Source organism: Gossypium arboreum, chromosome 1 (assembly GCF_025698485.1).
Source record: "Gossypium arboreum isolate Shixiya-1 chromosome 1, ASM2569848v2, whole genome shotgun sequence".
In the NCBI taxonomy this organism is placed as follows: Eukaryota; Viridiplantae; Streptophyta; class Magnoliopsida; order Malvales; family Malvaceae; genus Gossypium; species Gossypium arboreum.
This window is the reverse complement of record NC_069070.1, coordinates 52374349-52389888: the sequence shown is the minus strand read 5'-3', so window position 1 is coordinate 52389888 and position 15540 is coordinate 52374349. Positions and strand designations below refer to the sequence as shown.

The window sequence follows — 15540 nt, the reverse complement described above, 5'->3', positions numbered from 1 at the left end:
CAAACTCAGGGTGAGTTTGGATGGGCGGTGCGTTTAGCTGCGGTTAGTGTAAAAACAGCGGTGGCGGTGAGATTAGATACTGTAGTGATACTGTAGCGTGAGACAAAAAGTAAGTTAAACGCACCGCACCGCAGTCAATCGCCCATCCAAACGAAGCCTCAGTGTCCTAATACAAAATTTATCTCAATTTCATATTTATTAGAAACTTTAAAATCTATAACCAAATGTTACAGAGATGATTCACTATGCATATCATTAAGCTTAAGATGTATTGTGTATTGCCAAGAGTAAACAGGAAAAATTAGAGCAACTCAGAGAGAAGTCTCATCTTTTTGATGCTAATGGAACTACAACTACATGCATATCAAGATTGTTGGGAGGAAGCCGCAAACAAAGAGGAAAAAGCTCCCCATTCAAAGGACTGCGAGCACACACCACAACATCCTCAAGCCCGGTCTCTTGTTTCAATTTGTGAGTTAGTTCATCTACACCGTTACCCTTGAAACTAAAAGAGTGCCCTTCCATTGCCTCATCGTCAACCTCGCCAGTTTCATCTGCTACATGGTAACATATAGTCCTACCTTTTGATTTCGGTGGTGAATCTAAATAAAAATCACTTGACTGTAATAAGAACATAAATGATTACTGATGGTGTATAATTGTTAGAGATAATTTATAAATTAACTTAACAAATAATTTAAAGGTTTTGTGTCATTTGGTTATTAGTGTAATAACATGAGAAAAAATTATTTATTATGTATGTATTATAAAATAAAGAATAGTTGGTACAAATTTAAACTTGAAATTAAAAAGATAATAATAACTCTTGTAAAAAATAAGACTCTTTAAAATAAGTGAAAAATTTTCCTTCACTTTGTTAAAAATAAATTATAAGTGTTTAAATATTATCAATTGAATTAATTTATTGTTAATTCATATACTAAAACATGTATAACAAATAATACTCTTACTATAAATAATTGCAAATGATTACCCTGACCATACATGATGACACATTACTAAAATAGACACTAAGATTTAATTTAATTTATTATCTTATTCATTAAGAATTTATACTATAGTGCATAATTTAAATTTTGTATCTATTTCAATATTTTTATTTGAACATTTTGTTAAATTCTCCGAATCAATCAATACTATTTCTGTTTTAGTATAGATAATCAAGTAATTTGATTTTATATTAAGATGGAATAAGAAGCTAAAACCAACAAGGTTACTATTTAATTAAGAAAAAAGAGTTAAATCGTAGTACCAATTTGCCTGACTCCCGCGACCCTGTTGGAACCACAGAAGACCTTGGGGACTTCAACGAGGACACGACTGAAACCGGTGACGGAGGGCTTGAAGCTAAGCTATCATCGCTAAAAGCCTCCAAAACTTCTTCAGACTCCGGAAAAAAGCTCGAAATTGACAACAAATACTCCATAAACACACGAGAATAGCTCAAAGACTCGGAGTACTCTCCTATCTCCACATCCCATAATACCCATTTATTCGTAGCTCCAGTACGAGATTCACCGTGAGTGATGGAGTTCCTCCATGGCGGCGTCCCCCCGTTTGCACGTAAAAATTTCCCGCACCAGCTCTTAAGCTTGATTTTGAACCCTTCTCTTATAGGCTTCCACTGGAGTTTCCAATCCATCTTGTCGGGCACCGTTTGTAGCACCATTTTACCCGTCATGCCTAAAAGAAAAGGAATATCAGTGGCTGCCAGGTACTTCCCATGGCAGCTTTTGAGGCGGATAACGTATGGTTTATCAGGGACAAGCTCGACCAACCACCTAGCTGTTTTCCCTGAGCTGTTTTGGCTTTGATGGACGGTTTCTTGATCATCGTCGGCCACTAGGTATTTCTCAAGGTGGCTCCTCAGTTTCACGACCTTTGCCTCTGTAAAGAGCTCCATGCACTTACAAGACCCAGTTTCCGTGGCTATAACATAAACAAAACAGAGCTCAATGCCAAAATGGCCTTTTACAAAATAGATATGGACCATCTCTTAATTTACTATAAATAAATAAACTTGTAGTTAGCTTTGAATCAAAACTACAAATAAATAAATTTTTTTGAGAAAAGCATGAAATAAAAAACTTTAGAATCTGCAATAATCATGCATCAAATAAAAAAAGGAAAAAAGGTTTCAATCTTTGATCATGAAAGTTCCAAGTCAACGCCCAAAATGTGGAAGAGCGTGAATTGAAGGCACAGGCAGTACAACTACTAGAACTTGAGGACCTTTTGCAACATGTTTTTTGCAGTCAAGTTTTTAAATGCTACATAAGAATAGAAATCCTTTAAACAAAAATAATGTTATCGGATTTATAAAGCATATTTAACTACATGAACCTTGCCGTGAAGAGTTATTATATTTTGCATCAAGCTTGTCTAAAGATTTGCTACAACTGTTTTACTGTAATTACTCCATGAAACAAGTTTACAATTTTGAAATAGGGAAATAGTTGGGATTGTTTTTAATAATAAAAGGAGGCCATAAGACTACCAGCACTAAATACCCGTAATTTTGTTAAACTACTTAATTTTTTACGCAAAGAAAATTACAAAACCATTTAACTGCATGGAAAAAATAGCATACAGAATTACAAACCCTTCTAAATTGCAGCTTGTAAAATTTATGGAAGATAGTCAGAAACATTCCATTGTTGAATTCATAATTCCTCTATAAAAAGAATTCCTGCAAAATAAGCTCAGATCAGTTGAAGTTTAAGGTTTAAGGTATGTTCTATTATAAATCTTTTTCTTTCTCGATTTTAAATATTTATATTTTTACGATTTTTTTATTGAAATATTTTATTCGTTAATCAGTAATAACATGGTCGGTGAATCTTCTGGCAACTGGATTCAAGGAAATTTTATTCAACAAATATGGCAGAGAAAACTTGATTGAAGATATAATGAATTAAAATTTTATTTAAAAATACAAAATGTTTAATTGAAATGTACAGAATCATTTATTAATTTTTAGCTTTGTATGCATTTAAAGGATTTTTTTCTTTTACGTTTTACAATAACTAAAATTTAAAATATTAATATTCGAAATATTTCTATCAAAACAATTTTTAGTTTAAAAAGATATAATTAAAAATGTTTTAAAAATATTCCCGAAAGGATAGAATAATTTAATATTACTCATAGCTATAAAAAAAATCATAATTATAACATTCGTGTATATAAACTAATATATATATATATATAGTTAAATAAGGCATATAGGTCGATTTTGAAAATTATTTAGGTTTTTAGGTCGATTTTAAAATTATTTTAAGAAATAAGTCAATTTGGAGGGAAAGTTCGTCCAGCTAGGCGAGCTTTCTAGAAAGCGTGTCCAGCTACACGAGCTTTCTGTACACGTATTAGGAAAGCTTGCTTAGCTAGAGGCGTTTTTCCTTTAAGTTGCAATTTTTGACTTTTTTTTATTTAATTAATTTCTATGATTGGATGGTTAAATGTTGGTGGTTTTATCCTCTAAGTCTTAGGTTTGATCCCTCTCCCACTCACAATTATATTCTTTATTTCATGTTATTTTAAGCTTCTTTTTTTTAGCTTTCTTAGTTAAATGGTTAAATAATAATTATTTCATCCTTCAGACCCCATTTCAATTCCCTTGTTTTTATATGTAAAATATTTCAAATATTATTGTTTTTCATCTACATTATGAGTATGATATTTCAAATATTTTATATGTGAAATATTTCAATTAGTTATTTGAAATATCAAGTATGTTTATATGTGAAATATTTTAAATACACATACAAAAATATTTACTAATTTACTAAAATTAATCATATTTATAATAATTATTTGATTTTATGAATAAAAGAGTTATTATTAAAGAGATGAATTAAAATAAAAAATTGAAACAGTATATTTATTAATTAAAATTAAAAACTTGAAATAGTATGAAATAAAAATTACAAATGTGTTTAGAAAAGGAATTGAACCTGGTCTCCCAAGGATAAAATCATTATTATTTAACCATTTAACTAAAGAAGCTAATATATTAAAAACATTCATTAAAAAAAGAAGAAGAAGAAGCTTAAAACAACATGAAATAAAAAATATAAACATGAGTGGGAAAGGAATCGAACTTGGGACTCAAGGACAAAACCACCAAAATTTAACCATCTAACTAAAGAAAGTTTTTATATTAAAAAAAATAAAAAATTGCAACTTAAAAGGAAAGCCATCTGACTAAAGAAACAATTTTAAAATCGACCTAAAAGCCTAAATAAATTTCAAAATCGGCCTATAAGCCTTATTTAGCCATTTTTTAACAGAAGAATTAATTAATTCAATTACTCAAGGAAAACCACCTTACATCTCAATTCAGCTACCGCACATTTATTTGCCTTCACAGGCAGTGCCTTACACATCATGAAAAGAATGGAACGACATGACAATGTCATTATCACTCTGAACTGCAGATTAGTCTAAATTATCTAAATCATGGCCATTTTAATCTCAAAGTTGTTTGCATTTATTATCGACCTTTCGATACTGCCTTGCACAACATCCAAATTTGGTAGTGCGTAATCTCGTAGTGTATGTTCTTCGCGAGTCATGGGAGGCTCTATTGGCAAAGGTGGTTCTGGTGGTGGTTGTTGCTTTAGTGGTTCTTTGTATAACGAGTTATCACGTGGTGGGTCATTTTGCATTTTTTGTTGTTGTTGCTACTGTCTACGGTTACAACAAATGATTCTCTCTGGATTTGATGCTGGCTATATAGGGGTGCCCCTAATTCGAGTCATACAATGCAATCCACAGAGAAAAAGAGAAATAAGTTAATGAAAATTGGAATCGTATCTATAGTTCTAAGACTTCCTACTTATCCTATTAATATGCAAAAGCTAAAGACTAATCTAATGCCGAAGCCTTCTGGGCAATAGCGCCAACAACTTGACCGCCTCTTGACATGCTTAAGTCGAGAGTGAAAAATACTACTACAAAATTTATGGAATTAGGTGATATCCATAAGTATACAGGTCAGGTTGTGATATAGATTGTTACAACGGAACACGAAAGTATTTCGAGGATCGTACCCAAAGGAGGCTTGATTAAACTAGTGATTAATCTCTATGATAACAAGTCTAAGCAGTAGTGAATTAAAACCTTATTACGATAAATCTTATGAATAGATGGATGAAAATAAAACATGTAAAGAACATTAAATAACAGAAATAAGTGATTGTAAATCTATCAAGGATAAAAACAGAAGACTAACTCATTTCAGTGTTCATAGCTAACTTCTAACTTAGGGTTCTATTTGGTCAGCTAGTAGTTAACCTAGTTATTACCTCTTGGCCTCTAACTAACCTAACTAGTCGGTAAGAACTACTTATCTCTCAACCTCATAGTTTAGATTAGGACAAGCCAAGTGGTGTTCGGTAGACTATTCGCTCTACCTCATTTGCCTAAATGACTTCCTAGGGTTGTCAAGCCTAGAGTTTAATCTCTTTCAACCCGAGCCAATTGATTCGACAAGAAACCCTAAATAATTGTTAACTATTCCCATATTCGCTAGTTACTCTCCTTCGAAATTGAATATAATTAACATAAATCTAATTAGCATAATCTTGAACTTGAATTGAAACATTAATAAAATATCATAAGAAAAGAGAGAGAGTGAGAGAGAGAGAGAGAGAGAGAGAGAGAGAGAGAAAGAGAGAAAAGAGATTTTGAATATTGATGAAGTCTAAAACTCGAAACTTGTAGCAATAGTTGAATGATTCACAATTCAAATTAAGAAAATGAATAATTAAACAAGAACTGTAAAATAATAAAAACAAAATTTCCAAGGTAAAAACCTAATCTATGAATTGAAACTTAAATGAAGAGGAAGAAGTCCCCTGTTGAGTTCTGAGTAGTCTTATTTATAGGAGTCATGTTAAATGACTCATTTAGACTTAATACAAGTGACTAAATATCATTAATAGGAGTTGTGTGGACTAAAACACCCTTGTTGCCTTTAGTTCCCTTGTCACAACTGTGTCGCGACACCGATGACAGTATGTTCCTTTGGTGCTCATTCAAGGTTGTGTCTGTAACAGCCCGTTTTTAGTCAAATCGAAATAGTATTTTTGAACCACAAATCTGAAGTCAAAATATTTATTTTATTATTATTTTAATGTTTACAGTAGGATAACATGTATGTGTGAAAATTTCGTGGAGAAATTTTATCGTTTAAATGGTCAATTTGAGAAAAAGGATTAAATCGCGTAAAGTGCAAAAGCAGTGTTCTATTAGTTAAAGGTATTAAATAGCTATAGAACCTTAAAGTAAAGACCTTTATGCTGTAATTAGACCATACCTAGTGTAAGTGGACTTTTATGGACATATTATCATGCATTTTAATGGTTTTTAATTAAGGGTAAATAGGTAATTAGTATATTAAAGATAAAATAAATAAAACAAAACAAAACAATTGTTTTGTATCATCGTTCTTAGCCAATTATTAACTTGAGGAGAAGCCATTTTAGGGCTTGAATTTTTTCAAGCTTGTTTTCTTCAATTAAGGTATGATTTTTTTCACTTTTTTAATGATTTCTATGTTTTTGAGATCGTTACAGCTAGTATTAGCTAACCCAGGGACTAATTTGCAAAAATGTTAAAGATTTTGAGTGTTTCCATTATGAATATATGAGTATTTTGATGTTTAATGCTAGATTATGAATATTTGATGTTAGTTAAACAAGTTTTGTTAAGTGATTTTTAGTGAAAATGCAACATAGGGATTAAATTGTGAAATGTGAAAAATGTGTGGTTAAAATGTGGAATAAATGAAAAAATGGGCTGCTAGGGTATAATGGTAATTCAACTAGCATGGGTTTAATTGGAATTTCATTAATTTGTAAATTCATGAATTAAGGACTAAATTGTGAAAAATGTAAAATATGAGGGGCAAAAGTGTAAATATGTTTTAAAGTGTATTTTGGACTAAATTGAATGAATAGTTGATTAAATAAGCTGATTTTAATTACTTATAGATCAAGAAAAGAGGAATTCAGACTTAGATAGGGAAAAAAGCAAAGTAATTGAATAGTCTGTTCGTTCTGTTATTTCCGTACACGAGGTAAGTTCGCATATTTGAACTTAAATGTGTATTTATTCAATGGATGGATGGCATTGAGATTGTATTTATTTTATAGTTAAATGTGTAGAACTTAATTTAAATGTACGATTTAAGTGGACGAGTTGCTGAATAATACCATAGCTGGGCTATGGCATATCAGATAATAAGACCATAACCGAGTTATGGCATGTGAATGTAAGACCACGGTAGGGCCTTGGCAACATATGTGTAAGACTATAGTGGCATCGAAAAATCGAAGTATTTGTATCGTAAACATTTATAAGCTCGAAGTGATTTGGTAAGAGAGTTGGTGATAAATAGATATGTATCGGTATAGGTAGAGGTGATCATGGGTCGGGTCGGGCCGGGTCCAAACAAAATTTTAGGCCCGTCTACTAGGCCTGGGCCCGGTCCGGCCCAAAATATGGGCCTAAAAATTTGTCCAATCCTGGCCCGAAATAAAATTGCTAAGCCCGTGCCAGCCCGCCCCGACCCATATTAAAATTTTTTTTGCTTATTTCATTAAATAAAAAAATTTAAAAATATAATAAATCAAATATATTTAAAAACATAAAAAAAAATATTAAAATAAATAAAAAGATACTAAAATAATTCTTAAAATAATACACAAATTGACAATATAATAAAAAAATAGTTATATTAAAATTTTAAAATGATTAAAAATAAATTAAAAAATATATTAATAAATAATTGGTAAGATTAGTTGCCAGCCCGGCCAAAAACTCTTACCCAAGGCCCGACCCGTTTTCTAAACGGGCCTTATTTTTTTGCCCAAGCCCATTTTTTGGGCCTATATTTTTATCCAAACCCTCCTATTTTTTAAGGCGGGCCTTGGTCGGGTTGGTAGAACCACCCGCCCATGATCAGCTCTAGGTACAGTTATATACTGAAAACTATTCAGGTAACGAGTTAGAAGAAGTTGAGAACTTATGAGTTCGATATAGTTAAACTTTATGTTAGCTCATTGATTGATGTTTTAAATGTTAATTATGTTATCCATTTTGAAATGCTAATGATTGTTGAGATTATTTCATATACATACGAACTTACTAAGCTTTATAGCTTACTTTGTTTAATTTTCAATGTTTTATAGTTCTACAAAGCTAGCTCGGATCTGGGGATCGTCAAGGACTTCATTGCACTATCGAACATCTATTTTGGTACTTTTGAAGTGTGTGTATATATGGTATATGGCATATAGGCTTGAGTCATTTTTGGTATGTAATGAAAATGTATCTTGGCCACTTGAGTTGGCTTGTGATGATGAATTTAACGATGTTTATAAATGTGTAAATGGTTTTGTTTTGAGTTTGGTAATTGACTTATAATGTGTGCTTGAAGTTGGATTTATGCTGCTTAATGATATTAGGTAATTTGAATGGTAAATGATTGATATTTGGGAAGCTTTATGCTTGTGAATTGGTACATGATAATGCATGATTGGAAGGGTATAATTAGTTGAATTGTATATGTGAATTTAGGTATGAAACTAGATGGAAAATTGTAGCATATTGGTAATTGGTATTGATGGTAAAGAAATAGTATGATTTGAACATTGGTTGATGGTATTTTGATGCATATTAGTGTCTTGAAATGGTACCATTTGAGCTTGAATAGGTATGTGCAAAATAGGTGGCAAAATGGCTTGGTAAATAGCTTATTTTTATCCACACGGGCATGTGTCTCAGTCCTATGTGACACATGGTCATGTTACACGGCCGTGTGTCCTCTGGTGTTGAATTTGAAAATAAGTCAGTATGCTCCACACTGTCTCACACACGGGCGTGTGACTTGGCCATGTGGTATGTAACACCCCGAACCCGAGACCGTCGCCGGAGTCGAACACGAGGTGTTAACAGACTTCAACCCACTTATTGAGAGTTTTCAGACAAGCTGCCAATCTGTGTACTAGTCGCTCCAAAATTCATAACTTGAGTTTTACAACTCGAAAATCAGTTTCGCAAATTTTCCATGAAACTAGACTCATATTTCCATCTACATATTTTTTCTAGAATTTTGGTCGAGCCAATTGGTACAGTTTATTAGTTAAAGTCTCCCCTGTTGCAGGGATCGACTACACTGACCTTTGAGCATTACGAATTGGATATATCCCTGTACAGGGCTTCAATACTGATTCCGTTTGTTTCTATAGAAACTAGACTCAGAGAGGAATCTACACATATATGGCATGACTCCTAATTATCTCTGGTTAATTTACAATGATTTTCCAAAGTCGGGACAGGGATCCAGAAACCGTTCTGGCCCTGTTTCACAAGAACTTTAATATCTGTTAACTTATAACTCATATGACCATTTCGTTTCTTCTATATAAAATTAGATTCATCAAGGTACATTTACATAATTTATTTACTATTTAATACCATTCCTACTATTTTTAGTGATTTTTCAATCTCACGTTACTGCTGCTGCCAGCACCTGTCACTAAAGCAACTATGCCTATTTCATGATTTCCCTTTGATCTAACTAGTGATTCATCATACATGTCACAAATCATGATCATGACTAGCCATACCAGAGGCTAATCATTATCCAACATCTCCCTACTACACTATTGCCATAACATGCATTTTAATACCAAAATAATCAACCATGGCATAAGGCATGGAAATCGAATTACCAAGACTTGTGACTTAACATTGGAGAACTAAATCCAACCGAGCATTTATGCCATTTTCGCATGGCTAAAAGTTTACATACCAAAGTTCAACAAAGCATATTAGCCTATACATGCCAAAATGTTCTCCTAAACCGACTACACAAAAAGATACCAAAAGTTGATAGCGGTGTGATGACTCCAATGACGATCACGAGCACGCAAAAAGGACGAGTCCGAGAAACCTAAAATGGCGACAAGCAAACACCGGGTGAGTATATAACTCAGTAAGCCATAAGCATTATATTGCCGTTCAGTAATAATATACCATAAAAGAAAATAATTAAGGCGGATTAAAATCCTCCATCCACACCCCAAACGGTACTATAATTCTTTAGGCATTTCGGTTTGGTCACATACCAAGCCCTACTTGATATTTCATACATTACGCCATATGACATTGCATGCATTTATTTTGAGCAATATCACCACATAGATCAAGACTTACCAAACCAAAATTCCAAATATAAATAAAATGTCCATTCCTCATGAGCTCAAGGTGTTTACTCGTCAGCTGTCCATGATTGACTCGGTAAGGCCGCGCACGTAGAACATGTACGTTTATTAGAGGATGTGCCATAAGCCCGCACACTTAGTGCTTAATAGTCGAACTCGCACACTTAGTGCTATATAATCAAACTTGCACACTTAGTGCTGTATAATTTGAACCCGCACACTTAGTGCCAATTTGTGATTATAAATGTTTACACCCGCACACTTAGTGCCGAACCGATCATTCAATACATCTCACCTCTTTTCTTTCAATTCAATATTTTTATCACCACATACATACATGTTTATATATATATTCTACCATTCCATTCAGCATCATTACTTAGACATTACGACCCTTTAAATTAGTACAAATAAGTGCTTAATGACTTACCTTATATCGGATGAAATGATTCCCAATCTACTACTCGATTATCTTCGCTTTGCCTTTGCTTGGTTCTCCTCTTTGATGTCTTGATCTAAAATGAATACATTTAGTAGTTTAATCTTCTTGCTGGATTTTTATGTGTATAACTTAATGGTTTTCACCCCATTTCACAACTATCTTTGTTCAAAATATCAAAATCTCAACCAACCTTTGTTTAATGCTTCAAGGTAGAATGCATGGTCACCATTAAGCTAATCTAGTCTCAAGTATTTTAATCCTAACATACAACATCATGAATCAACTCAACCTTATAAGCCAATATTACTCCTACAACCGATTGTAAGGAGTTAACAAAGAAAATATATTTTTACAAACATATACACCCATATGGCCGATTTTACCAAATCAAATTTAACCTTACTTATCTCAAATTTTCATTTCATACTATCATCCCCATGACATAGCAAGGTTTTGAATCATGGACTAATTAGAACTAAAACTAGCAACTAAGAACATGCATGAATCTCATGGCACCATATTAAACATACCTTAATCTAGCTACAAGGATGGCCAACCTATTCCAAACCAACCATGAGCAAGGACCCTTTCTTCTCCCTTGAGATTTTCGGCCAAAGGATGGAAAAAAAAGATGAACAAAGCCTTTTCTTTTTTTTTTTTTTTTCTTTCTCACTTGCGGCAATGGGGAGGGAGGAAAGCCTTCACACACACACTTTTTTTTTTTTACTCATGCACCTTATTTTATTTATTTCAACATAAACCACTCACCCAACATGTTTCATGACATGTCTTGCCCATGCTTCCTTGTCATGGCCGGCCACTAGCACTTGGGGGATTTTGACATGCAAGTCCTCCCTTTTGACTACATGTACTATTAGGTCCTTATAGATTAGCCTATCATTTTTCAAAAGTGACATACAAGTCCTACTAACTGAATTCACATGCAATCGACTAAACCGAAGCTTGAAATTTTTACACATTCGTAAATACATATTCTAGACAATAAATATTACGTTCAAACATTTGGTGACTCGGTTTAGTGGTCTCAAACCACTTCCGACTAGGGTCAATTTTGGGCTGTCACAACTCTCCCCACTTAAGGAATTTTCGTCCCAAAAATCTTACCGTAAATGTGTTTGGGTAACGCTCTTTCATAGAATTCTCGGGTTCCCAAGTAGCTTCTTCCATCCCGTGTTTGAGCCATAACACTTTTACTAACGGAACCCTTTTGTTTCGCAACTCCTTCACTTCACGAGCTAGGATACGAATCGGTTCTTCTTCATAACTCATATCGGCTTGAATTTCAATCTCGGAGGGTTTATTACATGTGAAGGATCGGATCGGTAACGTCAAGCATCGAAACATGGAAAACGTTGTGGATCCTTTCGAGTTCGGAGGTAAAAGCAACCTATACGCTCTTGGGCCGACTCGTTCGGAGATCTCATATGGCCCAATGAATCTCGGACTCAATTTGCCCTTACGGCCAAATCGAGTATCTTTTCGGTGATACCTTAAGAAACACTTTGTCTCCCACGATACTCAATATCTCTTCGTTTTAAATCCGCGTCGACTTGACGATTGATTCGACCTTCAAACTTTCACGAATTACTCGAACTTTTGCTCGGCATCTCTAATCAAATCCACCGAAAATTTTGCTTTCACCGAGCTCGGTCCAAAACAATGGTGTACGGCATTTACGACCATACAAAGCCTCGTAAGGCGCCATCTTAATGCTTGATGAAAACTATTATTGTGGCGAATTCAATCAAGGGTAAATACTGTTCCCATGAACCATTAAACTCGAGGATGCAACATCTCAACATATCCTCAAGTATCTGAATTATCCGCCGGATTGACCATCGGTTTGGGGATGAAAAGCGGTGCTAAAATGCACTTGGTACCCAAAGCTTCTTGCAATTTCTTCCAAAATCGTGAGGTGAATCTTGGATCTCTGTCCGACACAATAGAAATCGGTACCCCGTGTAATCTCACAATCTGAGAAACATACAATTCAGCTAGCTTATCCAATGAAAAATCCGTACGTACGGGGATAAAGTGAGCCGACTTAGTCAATCTATCAACGACGACCCAAATTGCATCTTTCTTGCTTGCCGACACTGGCAAGCCAGATACAAAATCCATCGTGACTCGTTCCCATTTCCATTCAGGTATCATGATTGGCTGAAGCAAACCCGTGGGCACTTGATGTTCGCCTTTACTTGCGACATACTAAGCACTTGAAACAAGGTTGGAAATGTCTCATTTCATACCATGCCACCAAAAGCGGTGTTTCGGTCGTTGTACATTTTCGTACTCCGGGTGGATTGACATTCGACTCTTGTGAGCCTCGTTCAAAATCATCGAAACAAGTTCGAATTCCTTGGAATACATAATCGACCCTTGAACGTCAAGCAATCATGGTCGTCAATCTGAAATTTCGATTCCTTGTTCGGAACACACTCATCCCGTTTTGCAACCAACTCATCGTCGACTTTCTGAGCTTCACGAATTTGACGTATCAATAATGGTTTGGCTTTCAATTCAGCTACTAACACATTGTCGGGTAGAAACGGACAAGTGTACATTCATCGTTCATAGCGCAAATAGTGATTTACGACTTAAGGCATCCGCAACCACATTAGCCTTTCCGGGTGATAGTCAATGACCAACTCATAATCCTTTAACAGCTCGAGCCAACGTCTTTGTCGCAGATTTAAGTCTCTTTGAGTCATCAAATATTTGAGACTTTTGTGATCCGAATACACATGGCACTTCTCACCAAATAAGTAATGTCGCCATATCTTTAAAGCGAATACGATGGCGACCAATTCGAGATCATGGGTTGGATAATTTTTCTCATGTGGCTTTAATTGTCTCGACGCATAGGCCACAACTCGCCCTTCTTGCATCAATACGCAACCCAACCCAAGTAGGGATGCGTCACTATAAATGACAAACTCTTTGCCCGATTCGGTTGCACTAGAATTGGGGCTTCATCAAATAAGCTTTCAGTTGATCGAAACTTTTCGACATTTCTCCGTCCATTCGAACTTAACATCCTTTTGGAGTAAGCCGTCATTGGCGTGGCTATCGTCGAGAAACCTTTACAAATCGTCGGTAATAACCGCAAGCCCCAAAAAGCTCCTAACCGGTAACATTCCTTGGTGGTTTCAATCGACTATGGTCAAATTTTGTTCGGTCCACCACGACACCGATCGGACATCACGTGCCCCAAAAAGCTAACCTCTTTCAACCAAAATTCACATTTCTTGAACTTTATGTATAATCGCTTATCTCGTAAGATTTGCAACACTAGCCTCGGTGTTCAAGATGTTCGGTTTCATTTCTCGAATAGACCAAAATGTCATCGATAAATACAACTACGAACCGATCCAAGTATGGCCTGAAAATTCTATTCATTAAATCCATAAACACCGAGGGCATTAGTGAGCCCAAACGGCATCACCAAGAATTCGTAGTGACCGTACCTCGTTCTAAAAGCGGTTTTGGGTATGTCCGATTCTCGACCCTCAACCGATAGTACCCGACCTCAAATCTATCTTTGAAAACACCGAGGCTCCCTTTAATTGATCAAACAAATCGTCCATTCGTGGCAACGGATATTTATTCTTTATCGTCACTTTATTGAGTTGACGATAGTCGATGCACAACCTCATGCTTCCGTCCTTCTTTTCACAAACAATCTTGGTGCGCCCATGGAGAAAAACTTCGGTCGAGCGAAACCCTATCCGTCAATTCTTGCAATTGGACCTTCAATTCCTTTAACTCCGTTAATGCCATACGATCACGGAGCTATTGAGATCGGCGTAGTACCGGTACAACCGATGCGAATTCCACTTCTCGAACCGGTGGCAATCCGGTAACTCCTCCGGAAAAACATCCAATACTCACAAACCACTGGTACCGATTCGAGTTTCTTTTCCGTCTCTTTACTTTCAAGCACATACGCAAGGTATGTTTCACACCTTTTTCACATATCTCCGAGCGGTCATAGAAGATATTATCGCTGCACTCCTTTTAAATCAATGAGACTCGACTCGGACTACCTCATTATTTGCACTCCTCAAATCAATGGTTTTCCTTTTGCGATCCACCATTGCATCATGTACGGTCACCAATCCATACCAAGAATAACATCGAATTCATCAAATGGTAGAAGCATCGGATCGGTAGGAAAGCAGATTCTCGAATTATTAGGGGCATCTCTTGCACACTTTATCAACGAGTACGTATTGACCCAAAGGGTTTGACACTCAATTACGAACTCGATGAGACTCAACGGTAGAGTCTTCTTGGATGTTAAAGTTTCACATACATATGAATGAGTAGAGGGGTCAATCAATGCAATCACACTAGTATCAAAGAGAGTAAAAGTACCGGTGATAACGTCGGGGAGGATGCCTCCTCTCGTGCTTGGATGGCATATGCTCTAGTAGGAGCACGAGTCTCGGATCGAACAGTAGTGTCGGTGGCTCCTCTCGATTACCACCCCTACCTCCTGAAATCCTCGGGGTCTACCTCTAGTCTGTCGCCCCACTCGATCTTGCACCTTGCATCTTATTCTTCTCATCTAGCTCGTGCAATCTCTAATGAAGTGGTCCTTGAACCACATCCGTAATGAGCAGGTTAACAGACTTACCCCAACATTCACCTAGGTGTCGTCTTCCACATTGGGGGCATTCGGTCTCTCTTGACGATTATTGCCCACACTAGCCACCAAGTAGCTCGAGAGTCCGTCAATGGTCGGGCTCTAATGGAAATTCCCGCAATCGTCCTCGACTTCTTGGTGTCCTCCCGAACCTCTTTACAGAGAACGGAGCT

The 15540-nt window shown here is 35.6% G+C and overlaps 1 protein-coding gene across 1 annotated transcript; it reads right to left on the bottom strand.

The window, feature by feature from the left end:
- Positions 1–324: 324 nt before the first annotated feature.
- LOC108481563 (uncharacterized) lies at positions 325–1969 on the bottom strand. The gene is made up of 2 exons (XM_017784678.2): positions 1274–1969; positions 325–621 (listed from the first exon to the last, which is right to left on the bottom strand). Exons 1-2 carry the CDS (start codon positions 1922–1924, stop codon positions 325–327), a joined length of 948 nt encoding a protein of 315 aa, XP_017640167.1. The 5' UTR covers positions 1925–1969.
- Positions 1970–15540: the final 13571 nt, after the last annotated feature.